Below are 24058 nucleotides of genomic sequence, written 5' to 3' on the forward strand. Positions count from 1 at the left end.
GACCTCATCACAGATTTGCTTTAGGCAATTCTTTCAATAATAACTTAGGAATTAATTTAAAGTACAATTGACCAGCCTCCGCTGGTATAGACTTGTGGCTATCGGTTCTTGCCATACTCTGAGTGGGAATTCTTAGTGCCTTGCTGTGCCCCCAGGTACCCACCCAGCCAGCCACCGCTCCTGGCCTCGATGCTGCTTGGGACTTCATGTTCTGCCTCATCACTAGGGCTTCAGCCCTCCTAGGGTCTACTCTCACCCCAATGGATCACTTCCGAGCTCTGACTAGCCTCAGGTCCAGTTGGGGCTTCCCTGCTAGGCCTGGCATTGCCTCCTGGCTTCCGTCCCCACTCTTCCCCACTGGGTACCTCTGGGCTCCAATGCTGCCCGTCCAGTTGGAGCTCTGAGCCCTTCTCCCTCCAGTTCTTCACCAGGGTGCACAGCTGGCTCAGCTCTCTGGGCAAGCCACATGTGTCTTCCCAGCCATCCTTCACCAGGGTGCACAGCTGGCTCAGCTTTTCTGGTGAGCCACGTGCAGCTGCCCAGCTGCTCTTTACTGGGGCGTGCCAATGGCTCTGCTCTCCATGCGAGGCTTCCTGGCTCTGCCTCATCTCCTCCAGCTCCTCCGATCTTCGCAGCCACTCTGCCCAGCTGCTCCCTGGCTCGCTGCTAGCCCCTCTCCAGGCTGACGTCCTGCTGCAGCTTCCCCTTCCCAGCAAGCCACGCTGAGGCTCTCTGCCTTGGCTCTTCCCTCTGTGGCATTTCCCCAACGCTTTCCCCGACGCTTCCTCTCCCAGCGTGCCCTCTCTCAGTCCTTTTCCAGCCCCTTCACTCCCCGGGCCCTTTTCGCACCCTGATCTTCAGGCTTAGGCTGATCTTGAACTGCCACCCTGGGGCCAGCCTCTCTCTCCCTGCAGTGAGAGAAGAGGATCGTGGAGAAAAACCCGGTCAGCAGTCTCCTGCCCCTTCCCAGATATCATTTCTTGCCTGCACAGCTATGACTTGCCACTTGAGGCTTGATGGGTGGGGGGGTATGGCTACGAGCCAGGATGCCTGGACTCTTATCCCTGTTCTGTGGGGGAGGGAGAGGGGCTGGAAGCAGTGCTTCCTGGGATGCTGGAGGACTGTAACTTGGTTGTTTGAATTCCATGGAGCAGACTAGGAGCTAACATGAGCTAGGTTGCATGGCCCAGAGATGCTTGGACTGCACTTAAAAATTGATGAGCTTTAAAGTGCAAATGCTCGCATTTTTAAATGCTGTTATTACGGTTTATGACTAAGGTGTAACGTCACCTTGATTAAAGCAAAGTCGTAGACAAAAACACTGGTCATCTGAAACTTCCGGATAATTAGAAGGTTTGACTGTAGAAAATAGACGTTTTTCTTTCTCATACTTAAGACTATTTTCCCCACCCAAGTATAATCTGAAAAACATTTCCAGGATCTAATTGGGTAAAGGTATCTAGTGGGGTTCTTATGGGGTCTGGTACTGTTCAATATCTTCATTTATGATTTGGAAGCTGGGGTTGAATGTACACTTAGTAAATATGCAGGTGACACCAAGCTGGGGAGAGTGAATTTTGCACTTTGGAAAATAGAATTAGGATTCAGAATGTCCTTGATTAATTGGAGAAATGGTCCAAAATTAATCAAATGAAATTCTATAAGTCTTGCACTTAAATCAGAACAATTAAATGTGCTAATAGGGACTGGGGAATGACTGCAGTACTGCAGAAAAGAACTACGGTGGTTATAGTGGACTGCAAGCTAAATATGAGCCAAAAGCTTGTTCTTTTTGCTAAAAAATCCAATAGCATACTGGGTTGTGTTAACAGGAATGTTACCCCACCCGCAAGTCAAGGGAAGAGACTCCTCCATTCTGTTCAGCACTGATTGAGTACTGTATCTAGTTCTGGGCACCACATTTGAAGAAAAATGTGAACAAACTGAAAAGGGTCCAGCAAACGTCATTAGAAGATCAGAAGTATTCAACAAAAATGATTACAAACTAGGAAACATGACTTACAAAAACAAAAATGTTGGAAAAATTGGAATTGTTTGCTAACTGTTAGTAAAAAGACTAATGGTTATTATACATGGTGAGAAACTTACTTCCTGTGGTATTTCATTCTATACATGGCAAGAACATAGTGTATGGGTATATCTACACATTGCCTTCCGGCACCGTAGTGATCACGCAGGGCTACACATGATCGCCAGCTACATCGCCGTAGTGACCTGCTCCCCCAGTATAGTGTGCTGCTACGGCAATGGAACAGCAAAATCTAACCATGTACTTCACGCATGGTAGCAATGTCACCATATGGCAACACATAGACATGCCCTTTGTGTGTTACTTTGATTGGTATTGGGTTTCTGACAAAGTGATTTGGATGATAATTTGCTGCATTTTTACTTGGCAATTTTTGGAGTATAATCTTAAGTATCTGGTAACATTTCTTTAGAAGTGACAACTAATCATCATCTAAGATGTACTAAATGCTTTTGTTTAAAGAAAGGTGAGATGCATGTATTTGTTGTGGCTGTCTCATAAAACAGGGCTCCTGCTCCGTGAAACATTAGCTACCAAACCTGATGTAGCCCTTCAATATATTGTTGTATTAGTGGTGCACAGAGGGCCTGATGATGTAAAGTTGAGTTGTTCAAGCCATAACTGAACCACTGTTTAATTTCACTCTGGTTTTAATGGATACAATATTCCTGGTGAATCCATACTGGTGGTTCCTGATCCTCTTGTTCTCCTCTAGGTTCCTCACAATAGATGAATTTTTCCTCCAGTGAAGTTCAACCAAGTCCCCACACAAAATGGGGACTTTTGCTGCCCAGTGTCTGCAGGAGACTTTCCATTCAGGTTGTTCACTTTATCAAATGCTGGGAAAATTGCCCTTTACACATTTTAAGTATGAGAGCATTGAGAGGACAGAAAGGAGCCATTAGTTCTTGTGACTGGAATGGTTGTTGTTGCCTCTGTCCAGTAACTTTTGAATACAAGATCCACATCAAACTGGAATAGTAATGCCAGTGGTTCTGTACTGAAAGACTGGAGTTTTTGTCTCATCCTGCTCTGCCCCTTCCTGACAAATCCAATTCAGAACACCCCAAAGATCGAGGAGGGGGTGTGGGGAGTTTTGAGTTTCACTTCCCAATCAAGTCCCATGGAAATACTGCTGAAAGTCAATATACAATGGTTAAAGAATGAATAGGTTCAGTTTCTTTTGCAATGGTCGTTTTTTTCGGTTTTGTTTTGTGGGGGGAAAAGAGATATGTGGGAGTGGGGGAAGCAGAGGTTTTGTCCAAGTGCTTTTTCTTTGAAAAAGTTCTCAAAACTCATTCTGAGACTTGCTCCTTTAAGAACATTGTACATGATATATATTTTTCTACAGTGTGTGAGCATACTATGTCAAAGAATTGTTTTGATTTCAGAGCTGAGGGAGCCAGCTATCTGCATGTCACAAGGTCTAAGGGAAACGAGCTGACCCTCAGCCTACTTCCACCGAGCCAAATTCTGATGGGATTCTTAAATAGCTTTGGCAAACAATTCTGTTTCTTTTGGACTTGATGAATGTTTCTGAAAACATCTTATTTTTCTTCCTTTATTTTGCTACACGGTCACCAACAGAAGCAGCTTGAAATCAAATGTAAGTATTGTATCTCCTTTCTCTTACCCCTGTTTTATTTGAGAACATTTTGAAATGCCAGGGTACCAGGTGACCAATGAACAGTTTATGAACAGCTAAGCAAGAATTTCTCTTTACACATGACTTCTAATTTCATCTTTGATTCTGAATAGACTGTTTTAATTAATTACAGTGACTTAACGAAGATAAAGGCATATGCTATATATATCAAAAAGTAGATTTTTCCTGAATTTTTCCTTTAAAATGCACCTTCTTCAAATTTCCTGCAGTTGTGTGAAAATTTTAACAGTTTTCTTAAGATATACCAAGAAGAGGCTCCAACATTTGTTTGAAAGTTTAATCATATCCATGCTATTAATTAGATTATTAATTACTATCGTTTTTTGTTTTTTTTAAAAGAGCAACTAGACCTTACCATCATCTCTTCAGGAAATTAACAAAATGTATGTTTGTTTTCTCATAGAATTGGGACAATGTGTGTTGGATATTTATCTACCATTGGGGGAGAGCTCTCAAATGTCCCTTTAAATTTCATACAGATTTAGAATTTAAAGGATTACAATTAGGTTGAAGAGATGTATCGGTGCATAAAAAAAAGTTTTGCATTTATGGATAAAAAGATGGAAATTATCCATAATTGAAGGACAATACAATATAAAATCGGTGCTACCTGATTTCATATAGGTAGTAGAGAGCACTATGTTTGGTGCTATGTTCATATAGGTAACAGAGAGTCATTTTTCCTTTTGAATACAAGACCAAAATCGTACTTAATAGTTTTATTAAACACAATTTATATTGTAATCACAAATATATTCTGAAGTATACTATTTTATAGCTTTCTCTATTTTCAACATATTTGTTATACACTCTGAAGCTCCAACTTCTACTAGTTGAAAGCGAGAAAATTGCAGGGCTTTTGAAGGAGCGACGGATCAGTTTTGACCCATGGTATCTCAAGGTTATTTGTAGGCAAAGTTTGAGGAATACTTTTGATAGATATCATAAATCCCTTAAGATGTCCTCTTGCCCACATGCCGGTAAAGCCAGCTTTCTTTACAATTTATTTTCTGCTGTTACGGTTTAATTTTAAAAGCTGAAGTCTGTGTAAATAGCAAAAGATGGGGTCAAATTTACTTTTTGTGAGTATTTCCCTGTCAGTTTTCTGAGAGGTGCCACATAGAGAAATTCTAAGAATTCAATCTCTTCCAGTCTAGTTATATATGCTTCATAGTTCTTGTGGAGCCCCCAACACTTTGGCTGTGATGGACATGGAAAACTAACTAACATGATGCCTCTTGTGGGCATGATGCCTCTTGACTCAGCACAGGGGTGCACAGAGTATAAAGTAAAGCACCGTTTACTTTGGGGGGGGGTTACGTCTGCAAGCAGGCTTTGTAAATAGGAATAATGAAATGCCACTTATGTTCCATTTTTTTATTTGCATTTATTAGGAAGTGGTCATCCAGATCTGTGGATGTGGCTTTGAAAATCTCAGTCCATTTATCTTATAGACTTTTTTCCATTAGGGAGGGTTTGATATAATAGGAATTAAATTAATAGGATTCTTCGGAAATTGAACAGCACTGCACAAAAGCTGCTTCAAAAATACAGGAAATCTAATGGAAAATGATAAAAAATCTCTCTCATAGCTCTTTCATGTATACAATTTTATAAAACTATAAGATGACTGACAAAGTAGTGGCTCGTCCCACCTCATTGTTTCCAGTGCTAAGGCTTTTCTTTGATTCCTGATAATCTGACTTCAGAAATTTCCCTCCATGTATTTCTTGGTCTGGCTTGGCTTTTGCAACTCTTTGCCCTGAAGCTGTTTTAATGTTTCCTGTGTCAGGTTCTTTTTTATTTCAGTTTCTTTTTGTTCCCCCATTATTCTAGTCATGGTACTTCCAGTAGTTCTCATGAAATATATATCAATGTCCTTCACAATCTTATCTCTTCTAGCCACCTACTCATCCTGTTAATTAATTTGTACACAAAACACTTTGGATAATTTATCATCAGTTAAAACGTAGTTGTACATGCATGCTAAATTGCAATGGAATTTGCTCCAGTTATGCCATCGGAAGAACTTGTCAGGCTAAGTAGACACTCTTCAGCTTTAAAGGTATTAATCTAAGCCATCCATAGCATCTGTCATGATAGATGATGCTTACAAAGCATTGGACACTTCTCAGCTTTTCTTAACGTAGACAATCCATTATCTTGCTGAATTATCTGCTATTTTGGGTGCATGTAAGTGTGCACCCAAGCAAGTTTCATATTATGCATAATGTTAGCCATATTTTAACATTAGCATATGGTTTAACACGGCTAATGTTAGCTTTGTTAAACCATAACTACTGGCTTATCAAGTTAATAAGTGGAACATTTTAGTGCACCAGCTCTTTACCAGATCATACTACCCAATGCAATAATAATTCAGTGATATCAGTAGTCATCCATACATTTTTAAACACCCAAGGGCTTTAAAATGATTGTAATGTTAAGTCTTAATTTGTAGTTACTACATTAAGTCTGGTGTATTTTCCTCCTTTTATCACAGACTTTCAAGCAGGATCTTGCCCTAGTCATTTCACTGTTTGCATGACCTATCTGTAAGATAAAGATTTTGCAGCATCCTCCTCTGTAAAATGAAAGTAATATTTGTCTCACAAGGAGATGATGAAGAGTAGTTTATTAATAATTTATAAAGTGCATTGGAATCAAAGGCTTGGAGCTGAAGCATGGAAGTACTAAGCATAGTAAGTCCTGTAAACAAGCCAGCTGTGATCCTTTAATTGGCCTGAAGATTATATTCAGCTCATTTTGGGTACTTTTTTTTTTGTTTAACTATTATTGATGCCAAATGGTTTTATTTTTTCATGGGAAAACTAGGCAAAATCACTTCAGTGGAAAGAGAAAACAAAAATAAAAAGGACCATACTACAATAGCTGGTTTGGGGTTTTTTTACTGTTTTGATTTGTGAGTGTTAGTTCCCGACTCTCTGCACCACCCTTTTTTTTTTTTCTTTTAACTGGGTAACTAAATTGGTTTTCAGATCAGGCTTCAAAACATCTACATTGCTTCTAACCTTCTCCTTCATGCTGCTTTCACAGCTGCTTTAAAGTGGGCTGTTTGCTTTTAAAAAATGAAGCTAGGAAAAATGCACATTATAGTTCGTTACTCTTGCATTAAACAGGGATTTTTATCATGCTTGCTATATCTGTTCTCAGAAGATAGAGTACTCTTCATCCTTCTTTTATTTCTTGGACTAAAATTAAGTTTTTTGTCTCTGTAGCTATGAAAGGCACAATATAAACCTGTTTTTGGTAAGGTTTTAAAGGTAGCATTCAGCTTCACTGGCATCATCTGAAGTTTTATTGCTTATCATTACTGAAAAAAGCTGATTCATTTCATTGCTTGTAAACTCTTCACTCATCTCTTTATTTGAGGCAATTTCCACTATTTTTCCCCAAGAAGACTTCCATTTCTGAAAGCAACCCTCCTTTTTTTGGTGGGGGGATGGGAATGGGTTCTTGCAGAACACTAATACTATTTTATTAAATGCTAGATTTCCTTGGTAGTTTCTCACTGTGTTGAGCTTGCATTTTCATCTTTCCTTATACTATTCAGACAGTGGAGTTCATAGGAGAGAATCAGATCATTGATACCACTTTTTAGGAGTGGGGCTTCTTGGCTGTACAAGTGCTTTTCTATCAAAGACCTCTCATTTGCTCTGATTTCTTTCACTGATTGAAATAACTGTCAAAACTCCCAGGCCAGATCAAAACTCAGTCTCCATTTGCAACTTTTGCATTCTGTTTAGTTTTATTAAAATACTTTTAATTAATTTCTATATATTTAGAGGTCAGGGAAGGAGGAGGGCTCTTCTGCTCAACTCCAAGGATAACATCAACCAATTATTCTTATTACTGACAATTACTAATGTTAGAGAAGCTTTCAGGATTGGGACCCAATTTATTAATATTTCCAACCCCTTCTCTGTATGTCCCAGAATCAATTTGATAATGATATAAAAGTATTTCTTTTTCAAAGCCAAAATGACATATCACTTGCTAAGCCATGAGAAATCTATACTCTAGCCTAAACATCCATTTGGTACTAGATCTAGGACAGGCAGTCTCTACTGAGGGGAATATCCAATTGCAAGGTAAGGCTGATCAAAACATTTCTTTTCTGAAAAACAACATTGACTCTTCCTCAAAAAAAAGATGGTAGGTGAAACCCAAAATGTTTCCATTTCTCATATTTTAAATCACTGTCATATCAGTTTTGTAACTCTTTCCTCCTAGATTGTTTGATATCAAACTTGACTGAGCCTAGGATAAACTAATTTTGGGGTTTTTTTCTCTCTCCCCTTCCTCAAGAAATCACCTTTGTTGCTCATAGTTTCTTATCCTGCAATACTGAGATTGAACAGAGCAGTGAGTGGATTTCTTGCTGGAGCAAAGCAAAGCCACTGAAACATTGTTGGAGGGTGCTGAGTGCACCCAAAACATTAGATTTCTTTTTGTAGTCCTGAAGCCCTTGTCTATGGTAATTAGTATTAGCCTAGAATTCAATTGAGATTAACAAAGAGAAAAAACAGTTTTGCAACTTTCTCAATAATACATTATGTTTTCTAAAAAGCCTTAGTTTTTCCCGGCAAAAGAATCTATGCATCCAGAAATTATTTTTTTGTGTCCAATAAGGCCTTTTTTGTGCTATGGCTATGTTTAATGTATGGTTAGCAAAATACTTGAAAATCGTATCCTATGTTATATGGCAATGCAAAGATTATGTGAATGGAACTGGAGCACTTTCATAATTGTTGACATCGTGAAGACTAGAGCATATTGGCTTTTTTTTTTCCCTGCCCCAGAAAAGTTTTGACATTTTAGATGTTTTTACATGTGTTCTGGGGGTGGAGGGGGAGGCACTTGAATTACAGTGGCTCCAAGAGCAACTTTAATTAAGGCGCCCAGAGTGTCTCATGTATCGGCATCAAACCATACATGAGAGCCCTCACTGCCCTCACCATAATTTTGAAGTGCAGGGATGCTGATGCACAAGATGTGGAGGCTGGCTGGATCGTGCTAATTAGTACGCTCCAACAGACTCGAATAAATGAGTCTGCTCCAACACGCTGTAATTATAGTGCATTGGAGCAGCCCCCCAGCACTTATACAGGCACCCTTTGTTTTTGTTCTAAAACTGGCTGTAAACACAAAACGGAGATTTTTCCCTGCGGACAAGTTATTACACAGCTGCCTTTCGCAAGATCTCTTAGACGTTCCTTCAGCTGTTTTTGGACAGTTTTTTGAAGACCACATGGTGGACCAGCTGGGTGCCTGAAATCAATGGTAGCTTTCTTAAAGTATCTAAATATTTTTGAAAATCTCGCCCTACAGCCCTGGCCTATCAGAGAACTTTAAGTACAGGCTTTACTTCAAGCACATGAATTGTTTCATTGAAATCAATAGGATTTCTTATTTTCTTAAAGTTAAGCACATGATCTGAGCTGAAAGGGCGAATTTGGTTGGACCAAGACTTACAAAGTTTGCAAGAGTTTAATTTATAGGGAATCTGTATTTTTGTTATAAAACTACCCCCCACATACCACCCCACAAAGCACAGAGGAAAGAACCCATAAGGGTTTTATAATTTAGAAGTGGCCAAACAGTTTTAAAATATTTTACCGACTAATGGAAAATAATTATTCACACAGGCTTTTCATGTTAGATTTTATCCTGGAACCACATTTTATGGTTTTAAAAATAGGCAAAAATGTTGAAAGACCCTTTTCTAAAGAGGTGCAATGAGTAACTGAAGTATGTTTTGCATTTCAGTGTTTTCATTAGCAGCATGCATACAGATTAATTATTAAACATTTGCCAGTTATTTACACGAGTACAAATCATATTGGACAAGCTGGATGTTGCTAGTTGAAATCTCTGAAGTAGTGTGAGAATACCAGCTATCTGCATAGTGTTTGAGAGTCAACTTAGCTTCTCACTGCAGGTAGTTCGCCGAATGTATAACTGCAACCCCTTACCACACACACTGATTGGTGTAAAGAGTACAACACTAGGAGTTATATCCAGTGTAAAAATACCAGTGGCTTAGAACAGAGTAGAGACCAGACCTGAGGCAATAAGAAGAAAAGTGATGGAGTTACTGAGATGTTAAATCAGGAGTGGGCAAAATGGTGGATCCGGAAGACAGCTGGACTGCATTTCCCAGCAGCCCCTGCCCACATGGCTGGGGCCGGTTTCCATGGAGGCCCCAGCTGCAGCTGTGCTGTGATAGCAAGGCTGGAGTTGTCATGGAATCTGGCCCCAGCCGCACTGGCAGGGCGTGTGGCAGGGTAGGTCAGGGCAGGGGGCTGCTCCAGAGCCTCTGCGATCTTGCAGTGGAGGCAACTTGGTCGGGGCCAGGACAGAGGCACAAAATGCAGCCTGCACGCTCTGGGCAGGGGTGCGCAGGCTGCAGATCGCTGCTCTGCCCCAGCTCAGGACCATGCTGTCACCTCTGCAAGGAGCTAGGGCAGAGCCACGATCTGCTGCCTGTGCACCCCTGCCTGGAGCATGCAGACTCTGTCCTGACCCCGACCAGGCTGCACCTGTGGCAAGATCCCAGCAGCTCTGGAGCAGCCCTGCCCTGCCGGGCGCCCTACTAGTGTGGCTACAGCCTGTCTCCATGGCAACCCCAACCTTGCACTATCACAGCATAGCTGAGGCTGGGGTCTCCATGGAGACTGGCCCCAGCTATGCAGGCAAGGGCTGCTGGGAAATGGAGTCCACTGCCAGCTGGATCCAACCCACAGGCTGGACTTTGCCTGCCTGTGTCAAATCCTCATTTGTGACCAAGACTTCCCCTTTTCACATGTGCTCTGCGTAACCTGTGATAAGTGCTGCTTTTATTTTCAAGTATTTCTCATGCTGCTTTTAGAACAGGAAAGATCCTGAATGCTTGTATGCTCAAGCATAACTCAAGAGAAGAACTGGCCAGATTTTTTTTTTAGTTTGTTGGGCCTTTGTTTATTTTTGACCAATTCTGACATTTGTGAAAATTATGAAAAAGGTAAAAATTTCAAATAGCCCTTCATTTTTTTGACCAGCCTTACTTGAGAATTAACACATTTCCAGAGGGTGGAACACCTTCTGGGAATATAAAGATGGCCAAAAATGTAAGTTCTTGTCTTCTAATTTCAGAAGCGAAATAAAATTTCCTTACAGAAGGATTTTAGAAAGTTTCATCTAAATAGTCCTATTTCCTTTCCTATATTGGATGAAGATGCAGTGGTCTAGATCTCCCCAACGTAGCAGTGCCTTTGGAAAAAAATCACTTGAAATGACGAAGTATATGAAAATTAGGTAAAACAAAAGATAAGTTATATATGTAAAGGAAGCACATGCTGGGTGCAAAGCATGAGTGAAAATAAAATTGCACTCAGCTGGAAATAATCTAGATAAACTATGTTGTTTAGGATGTCTTGCTCAGGTGCAAATGCATCTCTGTTAGTAGTTTTTTCCCCCTTCTCCTGAGCATTGTAACAGTGATAAAAATCATCATCATTGCTTCTGTTCATGTTTCTTTAGAGCTGAGTGTATAACTTCACTTCATTTATTGCATTTGATTAAGAAAGAAGGGGATGTGATTCAAGGACAGACTGCCTTAGGCAGTTCAGGAGATTTTTATTTATTTAAAGTCCTCTAATGGACTATGCAGGCCCACAGGCTGAATCTGTCCTGTAGAGCCAGGGGAGTTTTGTGGCATTTTGATTGCTTCCGCAGCAAGGAGCTTTGCCTACATAGCAGCTGGGTAATAGAGAAAGGTGATGGCAGCAGCAGAACAGCTAGGAGGTGGTGAGGGTAGTGGCTGCAGCTGTGGTGGTGCCATGGATCAAGTTGGAAGCAGCATATACTTAGACATCAGTTCTGTTAAAGTGCCTTCCCCAAACACCAAAATGTTGCCCATCCCTGGGCTATGTCATTTGTTCGAGTTCTGTATAAATAGGAACGGATAAAACCTAAAGTCGGGGGGAGGGGGAATTATGCACAACAGGGGAAAGGAGCACTGATTGAACTAGGACATTAAGACAACAAAGGGTTGCCAGCTAACCAATCAGGAGATGGGCCAGCCTACAATGGAAAGATGAAAGGAAGGTCTAGGCAATTGAAAGATAACTCTGGGGACTGAGAAGGAACCCAAAGGTAGAGAAGAGCTCTGAGCCAGAGGAACTGGAATGTGACAAAGGCAGCCACTGCAAGAGGGGAGCTCAGAGGTAATAAATGGACTAGAGGGGTATAAGTGGAAAGTAGTCCAGGGAAGAGAAGGATGAAGTCAGCTGGAATACTTAACCTCAGGGGCCTGAGCCGGGACTTAGGCCATCTCACTCATCTAAGACCCATTACATTTACTAATCGTTGAAGAGGCTTTATAATGCCCATCTTAGCTGAGTTAAATGGACTACTGGACACAGGCTGCACAAGGGAAGCATTTTCAAATGTCTATAGTTCATAAACTGTTTTATATCCAAACATTGTATAAAGCAGTGGGGGCCAACCTTTTTGTCAGGATGCCACAAATTAGCCTCATACCATTGCTGAGTACCACTGCCATCTCCTGCCCCTGCCCCATCTGCTGTTCTGCTTTCTGTTCCCTGACCCATCTACTCCTGTGTTGCCTGTCCCCTTCGTGGCACACGCACACACGGACTCCCTGTGTCACTTGTCACAGATGCTGCAGGTTGGCCACTTCATAAAGCTTGGATGGTATAAAGCAGGGCTGGGCAATTATTTTGGGTGGAAGGCCACTTACTGAGTTTTGGCAAGCCATCGAGGGCCGCATGACAGACAGCCCAGGGCAGATAAATATTAATTTTCTAAATTTCTTAGGCACCCTGTGGGCCAGATAAAATGGCCTAGTGGGTCGCATCCGGCCCACAGACCACATTTTGCCCACCCCTGGTATAAAGCAAGGGTCTCAACAGGAAAATATTGATGAGTGCAATACTGACCTTGATCAACCCCAAAAGAGGATAACCAGATGATACTGAGGAACTCTTGACAAAACCAAAGAACATTGTCTTATATAAAGAGAAACTATATATTTTTACATGAAGTATCAGAATAATATTCGATATAGCAAAGTGTCCCTCGTACTTGTCCCTGTACTGCTTAAATAGCAGCACAAGGAATAAAATCTTCTTTCTTGTTGATTACCAGATTTGTGTGGGCTTCATTATATCTGTTCAAGACCCTTCTATTAGTGGATCTCTCTCTGTAATTCTTCGAATTCTCCACATCTACTTTATACAGGAAAGGTCTGACAGAATTTGCACCATTTGTATTCCACCTTCATCTGTTAAAAACTGTAGGCAGAACAGCCAGCTCTTTTCATCCTACTTTCAGCTTTCTTGCAATGAGTACCCTTAGACTACATTCCAGATCCTGACCCTAAAGACATCCTCATGAGTTACCTTGGCAACCTCTCTCTGCCATCTTTCAAAATATCATAAAACAACAGTTCTTAATTCTGTCAGCTATATGTGACAGTTTTATGCACTTAAAAATCAACTGCATTTTACCTTTGCGCCTATAGTAATTAGAGGCCTGCATAACCTGTGTCAGAAAATGCAATGTTTTATGATGGCTAGGACACAAGTAACCAAAGGAATGCTGGAGTTAACACGCCAGTCCATGAAAGCTCATAGCATCAGCTCTCTGGAGATTTGTGAGCTGACCTCCCAGAAGAGAGGCTTGCTTCCAGCAAACTTAAAGTAAACTTATATCTTTAGAGATTAGGATCAAAGCACAAGAAAAATACTTTACTTCAACTACATAATGCTTTTATAACCTTATTTATTAATTGGCTCATGGATGAGTGATAGTGGAGGAAACATGCTCCCATTATTTATTTATGACAACTTCGATTAAAAGTACTTCCCAACTATTACCCAGATTTCTGTTGTTAAGATTTTTTTCAAAGTCCGTCATTCTTCTTCATACAGTATTCTTCTTCATTCTTCTTCTGCTTTATGCCCAACAAAGTGCCAAGTTCTGTACTTCTTACAGAGACAAAGTCTTATTGACATAATGAGTTTTATTTGAGGAAAGGATACAAGAAAACATACAATGTGCCATCCCCCCCCCAATTGTTTAATGATTTTCATGTGTTCCCATGCAAAGTATCTCTAATATTTATTGACAAAGGATGAACCATTGAGCGCTAGCTTTGAACTTGGGAGACCTGGCTTCAAGACCTTGGTCTTCATAGACCAGGGGTGGGCAATTATTTGGGCCCATGGGCCACATAGCCAGTCTTGGCAAGCACAGCAGTGCTCTGCTCTACACTTGGCTGGCTGGGATGGAGTTGCTGGTGAGGAGCAGGAGCTGGGTAGGTGGGTGGGGCTGAGACAGCATGGGCCCAGGCCTCAAGGCAGAGCCACAATCCGCTCCCCACATACCCCTGCCCTTGGAACCCACACCTGTCACAGGGACATGCAGGCAACAGATCACTACTGTGCCCTGGCCCCAGCCTCAGCCCCACATTGTCACTGTCCCATGATCCTAGCCTTGCCAGCCCATCCCACTCCTGAACTTCATTCCCCACCTGTCTATGGCCCTATCCCATCTGCCCAGTGGTGCTCCCTGCCCACATGAATCCTGCCCCTGGCAATGGGTGCAGGGTGGATGAGCCGGGGTGCCCAGGCAGTGGGGCCAGGTTCAGCAGCGGCCGCTGCTGGGAAATTAGTCCAACAGCTGCACTGCCCCAGCCCTGCTATGCACCCAGGGGCAGCAGAACTGGCCACATGCACCACAGCCCAGGCTGCCACCTGTGGGCTGTATTTTGCCCACCCTTTCATAGACTTTTCTCTATGACCTTGATCAGTCTCTGTCTGCCTCATCTGTAACACTGGAATAATAGCATTTTTTTCACCTCACAAGGGTGTTCTAAAGATGCACACATTATGAGATGCTTAAATACTACCATGTATGGAGTGACATACAAGTTGATAAGATTGATACAGAGCCTAGATTATTCATAAAAGAAAATCCAATGACAACCATGGGTAGATCTAGGATTTTGAGAAGGGGGATACAAGTAGTGTGGTGCATCACCATGTAATACAATACATGTTTTTCCAGTTGAAAAGAAACTAGAAGCTTTACTACTGTGTTAGGAGCCTAGAGCAATAGCAGTTGCATTAAGATCCAAGCAAAAATAAATATAACTGAGTTTGGAGGGGGCTGCCTGCCAGTTCCATGGTGGGGCACACACCTACTGCCAGAGGTGTACAGCTGTTACCCCCCAGCATCTCAGCATGCGAATCTCCCAGACATTCCCTGTGACCCCAAAGTGCCCCTCACTGTCTTTTATGCACTGCCTCTGCCACCCCAAATGCCTCCTGGCTCTACTCCATCCCCTGTTATGCCTCATATCCCTCATGCTTAGCCCAACTGAGTCCTACCCTGCCCCCATGAAACCACTGTACCCTGCAAATATTCATCCCCCTCATAACCCAGCCCCCCTGGCCCCTATCTCCCTCATGCCCAAATGAGCCCTCCCCTCCATCGGAGCACCCAAACCTCACTGCAGTGTTTCATACCCCTTGGCTCCCCCCTCACTCACAACCCTTCTTGCCCCCAAATCCTATCACACCCCATTCACCCCCATGGCCCCCTTCAGCCACAAACCCCATTGTATCCTCACCTACCCCGCTCCCATATATGCACATGCACCTCCTCACCCCACATTGCTATATCCCACTGGCCCCTGTCACCCCAAAAGCCCCTTGGTTCCTCAGACCCCCCCAAGTCCAGCCCCTGGGAGCTCCTTCCCCTCAGAACCTCTTCTAAGCAGTTGGGCCAACACTCATGGCTTCCAACCACAGGGCAGGTGGGTGCAGAGCTGTAATTTCCCCTCCTTCCTGCACAGCTTATCTACCAGTGGTTTTCATCCTCAACATAGAAAAATAGTTGGAGTCAGAAGGACTTGCTTCAGCCACTTATAGCACTCCTGTCTGGTGAGACCAACCCTTCTGGATCTGCCTATGCCCGGCTTTATGCTGCCCTCATTGCACCACTGGCCAGCCTCCCATGGCCTCTGTCATCTGATGCGATGAATAACCCAGAAGAAGTTACTGCTATAACTTGCCTCCTTATCTCACCTTTGCAACACCCTCTTGCCTCTGACTGCTGCACCACCACATAGCTATACTTGTCTTCATAGCTATACCTGCCCATTCCCAACATGTCTCAGATTTGCTATGGGTTAAGATTCCCTAGGAACAAAGCCACCCAGTGCAGGTCCCTAGGTAGCAGCACACCCTTATTAGACATGCTGGGGGTGAGCAGAGAAACATTACTAGAAGTAAATAAGACAGGATAATTGTAGAGGAAAGGGAAGCTTGATTTGTGAAAGGGAAAGGAGTGTTAACACCTATGGAATGAAGAGATTAACAGGAATCAGGTAGACAATATGAACCCTGAAGTCACTTGCCCCCCTGCCCCCAACTATAGAAATGTAAGTGTCTGTGTCAGTCGGTTTGTTCTAAATTTTGAGTAGAACTTAAAAGTGGGAGTTCAATGGCATTATCATGCCTGCCTGCCCCTCCTTGGATATACCTTCGGTGACAACTACTGAAAGAAAACAATGGGGGTGGGGAGCTGGAATTTTTTTTTCTGACAACAAAACAGCTTATTGCCATTTTTTGAATGCATGGACATGAATTCTTGCATTTGTGTGCTTGACTAAAACTAAAATTTTTTGCCTGCAAGCTTTGTACTTCAAGAAGTACTTCAGGCAAGCATTAGTAGCCCATCCGTGGATGCCCTAACTTTTTTCTTCTTTTTTTTTTTGATAACCTGACAAATTGATGCTTATAGATACAGCACCACATCTGTATCGCTCCCAGAGCACATTTATCTTATTATATTGTCCCTTCCATAAATTTGTCAAGTTCTGTCTTGAAACAATTCAGATTTCTGTCCCCAACTTTTCCTTTTGGAAGAGCGTTCCAGAGCTTCATTCTTTTGATGGTTAGAAGCTGTCTTCTAATTTCTTATCTAAATTTGTCTGTGACCATTTTGTAGCTATTTGATTTAATTCTGATACTATTTAACTTAAATAGTTCTTCCTTCTGATATTCACTCTGCAAATATATTCATCAAGAGTAATCTGTTCCCTTGTCAACCTTTATTTGCTAAACTAAGCCAGTCTAATTTATTAATCTCCTCCCATAATATAGCTTTTCAAATGCCCTAACCATCCTAGTTGCCTTTGTACCTGTTTCAGTATAAATTCGTTTTTTTAACATGAAAGTAAATGGTTGACCAGAATTGAAAGTAGACCAGAACTGTATGCACTATCAATATTCCAGTAAGGGGAAATCTTACTAATGACACTTGGAGACAGTTCCAATAAATCTATGCTAATTTATATCTAAATGATAATGATAAAATATTTTTGCTGATATAATAGATATAATAATCATCTATTATTCCATATATTTATATCAAATTAGTGGTAAAGGACACAATATATTTGTGGCTTGGTGGAAGAGATTATTTTTGCGTTATTTGATTCAAATGCATTGCTTATCTTATGGTAAGCCCAGGGAGGGTGGTTTATAATACTAATCCACTCTCTTCAGAATTATTACCATTCCTTAATTTATGTTGGATATGGCATTGCTAGTGTACATGCAAAACAAGATGATTATCCTAACCACTAAAAGAAGGCAGGCTGCATACCTGGGAAGAATGCAGGTACAAAGTCATTGTCTGGATCCCAAAAAAATTGAAGTCAGTAATCAAATTCCTATTATAACACTAACTGCTATAAAATAGGACATAAAATAACTTACAATATTTTTTTAACTGATCACAATTCTTATTGATTTCAGTTACAGACTATTTGACTTTTTGCTAGACAATCTCCTGATGGTGCAAAGATTCAGAACAGTTAGAAAAATAATAAATCACTTCAACTCAAGGGTTTTTTTTATGTGCAGGGTCTTCAAAGTTTTCCACAGCTTGTGCCAAATGAAGAAGTCTTTATTTTTTATCTAAGACAAGCTTTTTGTATTCCTCCCTTGCCCTTACTTTACAATCATGCCACAGTCCCCTAGGGAACAGAATAAAAACATTGTGTCCTTAGCTTGAATTTACTGTTAATTGGCTTCATCAGCTACACTTTCTTATAGCTTAAATTTTCCTTTGGATATCTGACAGTCCTCAACATAGGAAGAAAAAAGGAATCTTTTAAAGATGTGGTATGGGTATGAGCTGGACAATGGACACATGAGAAAATAGTTGAATAGCCTAAACAGAACAGATGCTGTTTTAAAATTAACTCCTTCCTACTTCTTATTAGGCTTTGGGTAAAGTTACATGTTACACTTGGACCATCCTAAGGGCACTTAAAATGTAAACATCCACACATTAAAGCTCATTAAAACTCAGGTTTAGTGCCCTCTGAGCATCTCACTCAAAGTTACACCACTTCAGGCAAGGAATACCTGGGCTGTGCTACCTAATTTATGTTAGCTAACTTCAGTCTGCTCCACGGAGATAAAATGAGCAATCTGCAGTCCTCCAGCAACGCAGGATGCACCACTGCCAGTTCTCCTCCTACTCTCCCAAGAACAGAGACAGAGCCCAGGTGTCCTGGGTCCTAGCCATGCCCCTGCTTGCCAGCCCCCTAGATGCAAGTCAGAATTGTGCAGGCAAGAAATGGCCTTAACAGCACATTCGGTCTTCAGCATCGCTTAACATTCCACAGCTTTAGTATGATCTAAGTCAGCTCTCAACCTTTTTTAGCCTCAAGCCACCCCTCAGAAAATGTCAGCTCTTAGATTCCACTCTGTTTTATTAGTGAAAAATACTAGAGCAGTGGTACTCAACCTTTTTATTCTCAAAGCTCCTCTTAATAAACCAAAAGCACCCCTCACTAGAATCAAAGCACCCCTCAGAAAATGTCAGATCTTAGTTTTCACTTTACTTTTGACTACAGAAAAATAAGGCTAAGAACAGTCAACTGGTTTAATATGACACTGATTGGTCTGGGATATGACACACATGGATTGTTTGCACGCAAGGCTTTAAATGTCAATTAACCCCAAATAGCTACAATTTTTGCAAAACAAAGTGTTAATTTGTAGAATTCACGGGTATTTAATGTTCTTCATCTGTAAAGTCTGGGGTTTGCCACAGGATAAAACACTGTAATTTGAACCAAGCTGGTTGTCTGTTTTTAGCATAACAGAGCAATTCTTCTGCAGCAAAGAACTCAGAAAGACAACAGCAGGTCAGAATGGTTTGAATGCGTTTTTGACATTTGTGAAGGGTGCCTTGGCCCTAGTGAGGGGTGCCTTCAATTTATCAAGGGGAGCTTTGAGTCTAACACTTTGCATGGTACCCCATGGCACCCTGGTTGAGAATCACCCATTTAAATATAATATGTAATTTCACACTTTCTTATTTTTCACCCTTTACATATGGTTTATATCAGCTGTAATTTACTACATAGTTTAGCAGTATATGGAAAACTTCAAGTGACTTTGGTCAGCTGATACAAAAATATTTTAAGAATCTTTATTAGTTCTTTTTATATCCTCTAACTTTTCATGACTGTTGGCACTAACTGCAGATTGACACTCACTGATGAGTTAATAAACTATGGATTTTAATGGGTGCAGCAGATGTTTCTAATTTTGTTTCACTGGGAATATTTTGGATTCTGTTTTCCTCATTCCCAGGAACAAAATCCCAATTTTAGCCAAGTGCTGTTGATTCAACTCTCAATAACAAGATTTAAATAAGTCTCCATCCCCACAAGGCTCATAAGGTTCACAGTTCCAAGGATTTACAGGCGCCCAATGTTTGGATGCTTATCCAGACCTCTTTGACCTGAAAAAATGAAGGAAGAAAAACTCATGAGACTGGGCTAGTAGTAGATTTATGGCATTTCCTGCAACTGGCTGGCATGGAACTACCAATTTTCTCACAGTATTCTGGTACTGCCAAGTCATGTCCTAGATGAAATATGGCAATACAGAAGGATGGGAGAAAAGCAAAGGACTAATTTTTTTCCAACAACAGCAAAAGATAAATTTGATTTTGAGTCAGCTAACTTAGATTTAGCAAAGTTATATTTAGCTAACTTAGATTTAAATGGTCTTAGCAAATCAGGCCAGCTAACTTAGATTTCCTTGTCCATTTTATATCTGTTTAAGATGGACTTCTGGTTTTCCAGGATGAGGATCTGAAAGCGAGAGGGAGAAAGAGAGAGACTGCAAAAGACCATCTGGGAAACTGTTAAGCAGGAAAAGTTTAAATCACCCTACACCAGTGGTCTCCAACCTTTTCAAGTAGCAGATCATCTTTGGCATTTTAAAAGCAACCTGAGATCCACCGTGCATTGCCACCACCCCTGCCCTTCCCCTCCCCTCCCCATCCCCCAGCCTAGCAGGTAAGTTTGTGGGGAGGGAAGGAAGGGGGCAGATTGAGGCAGAGAGAGAGAAAATTATTTGGGCACACACCACCCTAGCAGGTAAGTCCCACCCAGCCAGGGCCCCACACAACTTATTCCTGCTCCTGCCTCTGCAGCACTGTCCCTTACCGCAGCGGCCTCGATCAAGCCCCCGCCCTTTCCCTCCCCCACAGACTGATCTGCCGGACTGGGGGGTGCATGTGCAGGCATGCAAACACTCAGACCCCCACCCCAACCTTGGATCTACTTCAAGAGGTTCTGAGATCTACTGGTGGATCAAGATCCACTGGTTGGTGACCTCTGCCCTACACCAAGACTTTGCAACCTTGGTTTATCAGCTGTTCAATCAGTCACTTTCATTCTGAGAAATATCTTTCATCCACAGTGCCTCATGTTCTGAATATCCATTCCCTAGAATCCAGTACAAAACATTGTACCTGGTATATTTCAGGGAAGAGTAGGGGGATTCATTTTATTTATTTATTTATTCATTTGATTAATATGCCATGCTTCCCAACAAGGTACAGTACAAAAACCAAATAACTTAAAAACAGGAGAGCGACAAGAGAACCAAAACAACTTAACAAGGTACTAGAAAGTCTCCTAAACATGCCATCTTAGTTTTGTTTGGTGCATGCTTGCCCATATGCAAAGGTCTTATAGTGCTTCTGACAGATTTTCGGGCTTTGGCTGTGGCAAGCTTTAAGAGGGAGGGAGTTCCAGAGCTGAGGAGTGACTGCAGAGAATGACTTCAGCATGTTTTCACCAACCAGACCTGGTTTCGTAATGGTACTTATAGGGCATTGCTCTTGCCTGACCTTATAGATCATGATGGCATGTAAGGATGTCACAAATAGGTTTAGTTTCTCTATGGCACATTGTTTCACCTATATTCTCCTCCATCCTCACTTATTTCTGACATCCCAAATTATGGTCAAAATGCAGAGTTTACAGGATTATGTTCCACAGTTCTGTCTCCTGGTTATCTTTTAGAACTCTAACAACACAGAGGAAACCCTAAAGTTTATTAATTTTCTGCAACAATAATTCTGTATGGGGGAATGAAGTAGAATGAAGTAAGGAATTTAAATGGTTTTAGAGGGGATAAAAGTACCTCTAATTCTCATGCATCTTATAATTATGTCTGCAGAGCAAATACCAGGGAGCGAGAAGGGCTTTTTAAGCTAAACAGTATCAACCCAAGATCAAACATTGAAAACCTAGCTATGAACAAATTTAAACTAGAATTTAGAAGCAAGTTTCTAACAAGCAGAGGAGTGCAGTTTTGGAATGATCTTCCAAACAAAATAGTGGCAAATCGGAGTCGCTTGGGGGTTTATGCAAAGGTAATATGATGGAATGGGTGATCTTGGGTCAATAATCCATATATAGTCCATACATTGTGTGGATTCAAGTATAGTATATCCTATCGTGTTTGGAAGAAACATACCTATCTGGAGGTGTCTGGTAATCCCAGGCTTCTACTGTTACCTGCATGTTCCAAGAAGAAATTTGTTCAGTCCTGGATGCTTTATTGGCTTTGGCACAGGGGAAGGTGTTTTCCTTTCTCTAAACATGTGGACATTGGCTACAGCTAGAGTGGGAGTTTTGACTTGGGTGCTTCTGCCAGTATTTGAAAGCATATCAGGTATCTGGCTGGACAATCCTGCTGTTCCATTCAGGGTCAAACCAAAAGCCAGATCTGGGGTCAGGAAGGAATTTTTCCCCAGGTCAAATTAGCAAGGACTGCAGGGTTTTTTGTCCCCCTCTGTAATGCAGGGTACATATTCATGTAATAGCTTCTCTTCCACTATAGAGGCAGGCTAGTAGGTGCACCCTTATCCTCCTTGCTTTTTTTCCCCCCTGTGGCACTCTGTAGGGTGTCTGGGTGCTTGTTTTCATAACCTGCTTTGTTACTGTGGTGGGTGTAAGGGGCTGGAGTGGGCAGTTTTTAGATCACTGGATAAATGGTTGCACAAATGATGGTCTACTCAACATCCCAAAAGCCCCATTTCATTCCCATAGATTTTCTTTCTACTCTTCTTATCCAAGATGTTTATATATCAACAGCAAAGAATGTAAATGTCAGGAGTATTGGTACAAATATATAAACAGACTAAACTGAGATAATATTCTTGTTCTGTTTTACGTAGCCAGCAAAGACTGGCGTTTTGTCACTGAATGATTCCAGAGTTGAAAACCCAGGGTGCTGTAAGTAACCAACAGAATTCCTCTTCTAACTTGCACGAATAATGCCTGACTCTCCTCTGAATGACTTTACATGGACCATAACGTTTCATACATTAAATCAATAAATGTTCCATTCTCCCTGAACAGTAGAAGCCAAAAATGACAAGTAAAGACACAGGCTGTCAATACTGCATGGAATCCCTTCGAGGAAGGAAGTTTGCACTGAAAGAAGAGAATGCTTACTGTGTTACATGTTACGACAGCCTTTTCGCCAACTCCTGCGAAGAGTGCAAGATGCCTATTAAATGTGATTCCAAGGTAAACATTTTGTTTGGTCCTATCCTTCTTTAGTGTTGAGTCACAGAATGAATTCCCTATCTTAGATGGGGAGCTTCCACACAAATTCCTCCCTATTACACAAGTATGCTGTATCCCTCCATGGGTATGGAGATCACAGCAAGAGAAGTTATGCATAGTAGAGACAGTCTCTATATCCCCGAATGTGGGAGAGAAAACCTCTGTACTTAATAGCAATAGATTGATCCAGAAACATGTGCAGGGTTCAGAGGATTTACACTCAGGTGGATCAGTAAGGGAGAAGCACCGTGTGGAAACTGTAGAGTAGGAGTAGTCCACGACTAGGTAGGAGGGTTCCATTTCTCGCCATCATTTAGTTTCCTATATAAAGACTATGAAGAAGTCTGTAAAAAAAACTTGTGGATGGCACCCATCCAGAAAACACACTGACCACTCTTCCCTTTGGGGGATATTAAAAGCTCTATTTAGTGTGGGAATATGTTTTGGTTTGTTATATGTACAGTTCTGGTTATAATAGAAAGCTTTGGTTATTGTAGAAAGTTACCTTACCTTGTTTCAACTTGACCCTTCATCTAGTACACTCAGTAGTTCCATACTCTTCTTACTCTATCTTGCCAGCAATTTAATTGGTAAGACCTCAGGAAACTTTACAGTAAATGCTTCTGAGAGATGTCCAGTGAAGAATGACTTCACACCATATATAAATCACTCCAACTGCAAATTCTGAGTTAACACGCAGGCATTCAGCTGGAAGGAAACAGTATTTATCATTTTTGTTACAGTCTTTCTTTGTAAACAAAATGCCTTGAGAGGGCATATTTTGATTAAAATATTTTAGTTGAAATATGGAAGCTTAATTCTCATCTCACAGTGCCTGGCTTGTTTCATAAATGAAATCTCAGTGACAGCCACAGCCAAACCAAGCATAGTTCAACTTTCTGGACTTTGCCTTCCATCCATCTACCCCTTTGGGAAATTTCATTAGAATTAGGAGATGCTTAGTGGGTTTGGTCAGTTTTTCTACTTTGGTTTCAACTCACAAACCCTACATTTCATTTCAAATTTTAGAGTCAAATGAACTCTCAAAACACTTACCTTTTATTTGTTTTTAACACACAGCCAGAAATGTGTGTGGGTTTACCTGTACCATAGCCCCTTTGCTGGGAAGTGAGTGATTTTTTTCACCTGTCTCCTATGGCCCCTTTGTACTGGCTCTACTGGAGTAAAAAAGGCATAAATCCTCCAGGTGTTTCCCTCCGTTTCACATACCTCCTGTAGGCAAAAGAGGATACTATCTGCATACTCCAGGGAGATATGAAAAGTACTGGGAGAGGGGAGGGGAGTGAAGTGCATATGTATTACAGACTGTCCCAAAATTGTATGGCCAGCATTT

At 41.4% G+C, this 24058-nt stretch overlaps 1 protein-coding gene across 5 annotated transcripts in view; it reads left to right on the forward strand.

Annotated features, from left to right (window-relative positions):
• The first annotated feature begins 3460 nt into the window (after nucleotides 1-3460).
• The window catches only part of FHL5 (four and a half LIM domains 5), a 44240-nt gene continuing 23642 nt past the window's right edge, over nucleotides 3461-24058 (forward strand). The window contains exons 1-4 of one of the 5 annotated variants that reach the window (XM_006265943.4): nucleotides 3461-3656; nucleotides 19901-20136; nucleotides 22311-22368; nucleotides 22495-22665. In XM_006265943.4, coding sequence (XP_006266005.1) covers nucleotides 22507-22665 — 159 coding nt within the window. In that variant the 5' untranslated portion in view covers nucleotides 3461-3656; nucleotides 19901-20136; nucleotides 22311-22368; nucleotides 22495-22506. Of the gene's footprint in view, nucleotides 3657-19900; nucleotides 22666-24058 lie in introns of all 5 variants that reach the window. The other 4 variants (XM_059732148.1, XM_059732158.1, XM_059732156.1 and 1 more) reach the window with 4 other exon arrangements.

Source organism: Alligator mississippiensis, chromosome 1 (assembly GCF_030867095.1).
Source record: "Alligator mississippiensis isolate rAllMis1 chromosome 1, rAllMis1, whole genome shotgun sequence".
Classification (NCBI taxonomy): domain Eukaryota; kingdom Metazoa; phylum Chordata; order Crocodylia; family Alligatoridae; genus Alligator; species Alligator mississippiensis.